Source organism: Cariama cristata, unplaced genomic scaffold, assembly GCF_000690535.1.
Source record: "Cariama cristata isolate BGI_N322 unplaced genomic scaffold, ASM69053v1 scaffold3228, whole genome shotgun sequence".
Lineage (NCBI taxonomy): Eukaryota > Metazoa > Chordata > Aves > Cariamiformes > Cariamidae > Cariama > Cariama cristata.
In genome coordinates this window covers 65,604-67,874 of record NW_009630461.1, presented here as the reverse complement: position 1 = coordinate 67,874, position 2,271 = coordinate 65,604, and the positions used below count along the sequence as shown (strand labels likewise).

The following is a 2,271-nucleotide window of genomic DNA, read 5'->3' as shown; positions in this document are numbered from 1 at the left end:
GGAATGAAAGAGTGCAATCTGTTGCAAGAGCTAGTCCAGAATAAGGAGAAAATGTCTACAATTCTTTGAAGCTTTAAAGCACTCTAAAACAGCAATCAGCACCACTGTGATTACAGGGCGGACTTTAGGAGACAGACCTCAAGGGCCACTACAAACAGGCTGTCCGCAGCCATTACAAGACTCCTCTCTTCTCACCTGCAGCTACCCATAGCTACCGTGGGCATTTGGAAAGGAAACCATCGGAAGCATGATGGACTGGGAGCCGTGCCAGACTCAGTTATAAGACTTCTCCGCTGAAAGAGTGGCGATGAACCTGGCACACAAGGCAATGCTGAAGGGCAGCTGTTTAATCTTTGCTTGCAACCATATGGGCCCGGGCACTGCCCATGTTCAAAGAAAAGGCATTAAGTTACGAAGTTCTCCAAAGAAGAGCTTTGGCCCTTCAAAAAACCCAACCAACCAACCAACTATCCTCACCTGGGCATCTGCCTCTTCATATGGATCAACAAAAACGGTTGTTGTCTGAATTCGTATTTCCTCCTGGGAGCAGAAGAGAAGAAGAGCAATTCAATCTGCTGATTAAGTTGTGCCATCTCCCCCAGGTTTGGTTTTCAGAGACGCATCAGTGGAGTGAACCGCACTGCCATGCGAGGCCATATGTGTTTACTTCCTCCTGCACAGCCTCTGGTGCTTCACACGTACCTTGGGACGGTCTGTTTTTGGGTCACTTTCCACATTCTCCATAGCAGTCAGAGTCTCAAAGCCACCAACCACCCTAAAAGAGGAAGGACACGATTTCCAACTGTCACAATACACTCAAAATATTCCTGCACCTTTACATCTAATTTATGAACATTACTCTAGCAGATTTTTAAACTATCATGTTTGGGGGAAGGGGAATCAGCAACTGTATTTGGAAGATCTAAGATAATGTCATTCAGTGTGGTAGATAAGGATTTTTTCTCAAATCTGGGATTTGAATTTAAAATTAAACAGAACATGGAAAAGTCAAACACTCAGAGGCAAAGCAAAGCCATTTGTCCAAAAACCCAGTAGCCACACAAACCAGCAAGATGGAGAATGAGCGACAGCGGACAGCCATTTGTGCAAGAGACAAACCCATTTCAAAATGGGTTCACGTGCTAATGCTACATCCGTACATTTGGAGCTCATTTGTTACTCCCATGAGCTTTGAAAAACAAACCAACAGACTTAGTCAAGAAAGCAAATGTTTTTGTTAACTTCTGTTTTTTTGCCTTTTTTTTTTTTTTTTTTAAATTGTATATCAGACCAAAGAGTGTTATTAGGAAGAAAAGGAACTGTAACTATGGCACTACTGGTGGGCAGTGACAGAGCTGTCTGTAATAACACCAGTAACGCAGAAAGCGCAGGATTGCTCCAAGAAGCGCATCACGACCGTGAGCTCACAAGGGCTCTGGGAAGGCAGCAGAGCATCAAGTCACAGCCACAAGATAATGCTGGGACACTTTTCACTGCAGTTTTTATTCAGGAGGGTGTTAGATCCCTGACCTCTCATTTTTCAAGTCAACACATCCAAATACTTGGTCAAAAATATTTAAGAAAGGCTGAAGACTTTCTGGACTGTTGCATGTTCATTTTCAAAAAGTGTGGAACAATGGGAAAGTTCCAGAAAAGGATATTTAGAAAGGATAAATGGGGTGACCCAGATAATTATAAGCCTGTCATCCTGGCATCTATCCCAGCAAAATAATGGAATAGCGGAGACAGGACATGATTAAGAAAGAAAGGAAATAGGTAACAGCAATCAACAAGGTTTTGTGGAAAAGAGTCTGTCAAACAACCTTCTATCTTTGAGACGACAGATGTGGTTAACAGGGATAACAGTGTCTGTGGAACAGACTTCTGGAAGGCAGCTGATATTTTGTTTGAGAAACCAGAACGATATGAAGTGAACACAGCACACATTAAATAAAAAATTGGCTGACAGGTGTCAAAATCTGATTTTAAATAGGAACCACTGAGTCAGTATGTTTCCAGAGGGGTCCTGCTGGGATCAGATCTTGGTCCCAGGGTATTTAACACTTTTATCCACATCATCATCCTCAATTAAATTTGAAAACAGCTATACTTAGAAGAGCAGTAAATAAAGACGAAGACAGGCTGTTGATGCCGAGCGATCCAGATCCCTTAGAAAAGCAGGCTGTAGCTGGACAACATCTGTTTTAACAGAGCCAAGCCACATGGCCAGGAACCAAAAATACAGCCCGTATTAATGGCTGCGGGACAATA

General features: G+C 42.8%; 1 protein-coding gene across 1 annotated transcript in view; it reads right to left on the bottom strand.

Moving 5' to 3' along the window:
• Nucleotides 1-2,271, bottom strand: part of PPIL2 (peptidylprolyl isomerase (cyclophilin)-like 2) — a gene marked incomplete at its 5' end in the record, with an annotated part of 69,338 nt that overhangs the window by 1,878 nt on the left and 65,189 nt on the right. The window contains 2 exons of the mRNA XM_009705529.1: nt 465-540; nt 703-775. Coding sequence (XP_009703831.1) covers nt 465-540; nt 703-775 — 149 coding nt within the window. The remainder of the gene's footprint in view (nt 1-464; nt 541-702; nt 776-2,271) is intronic.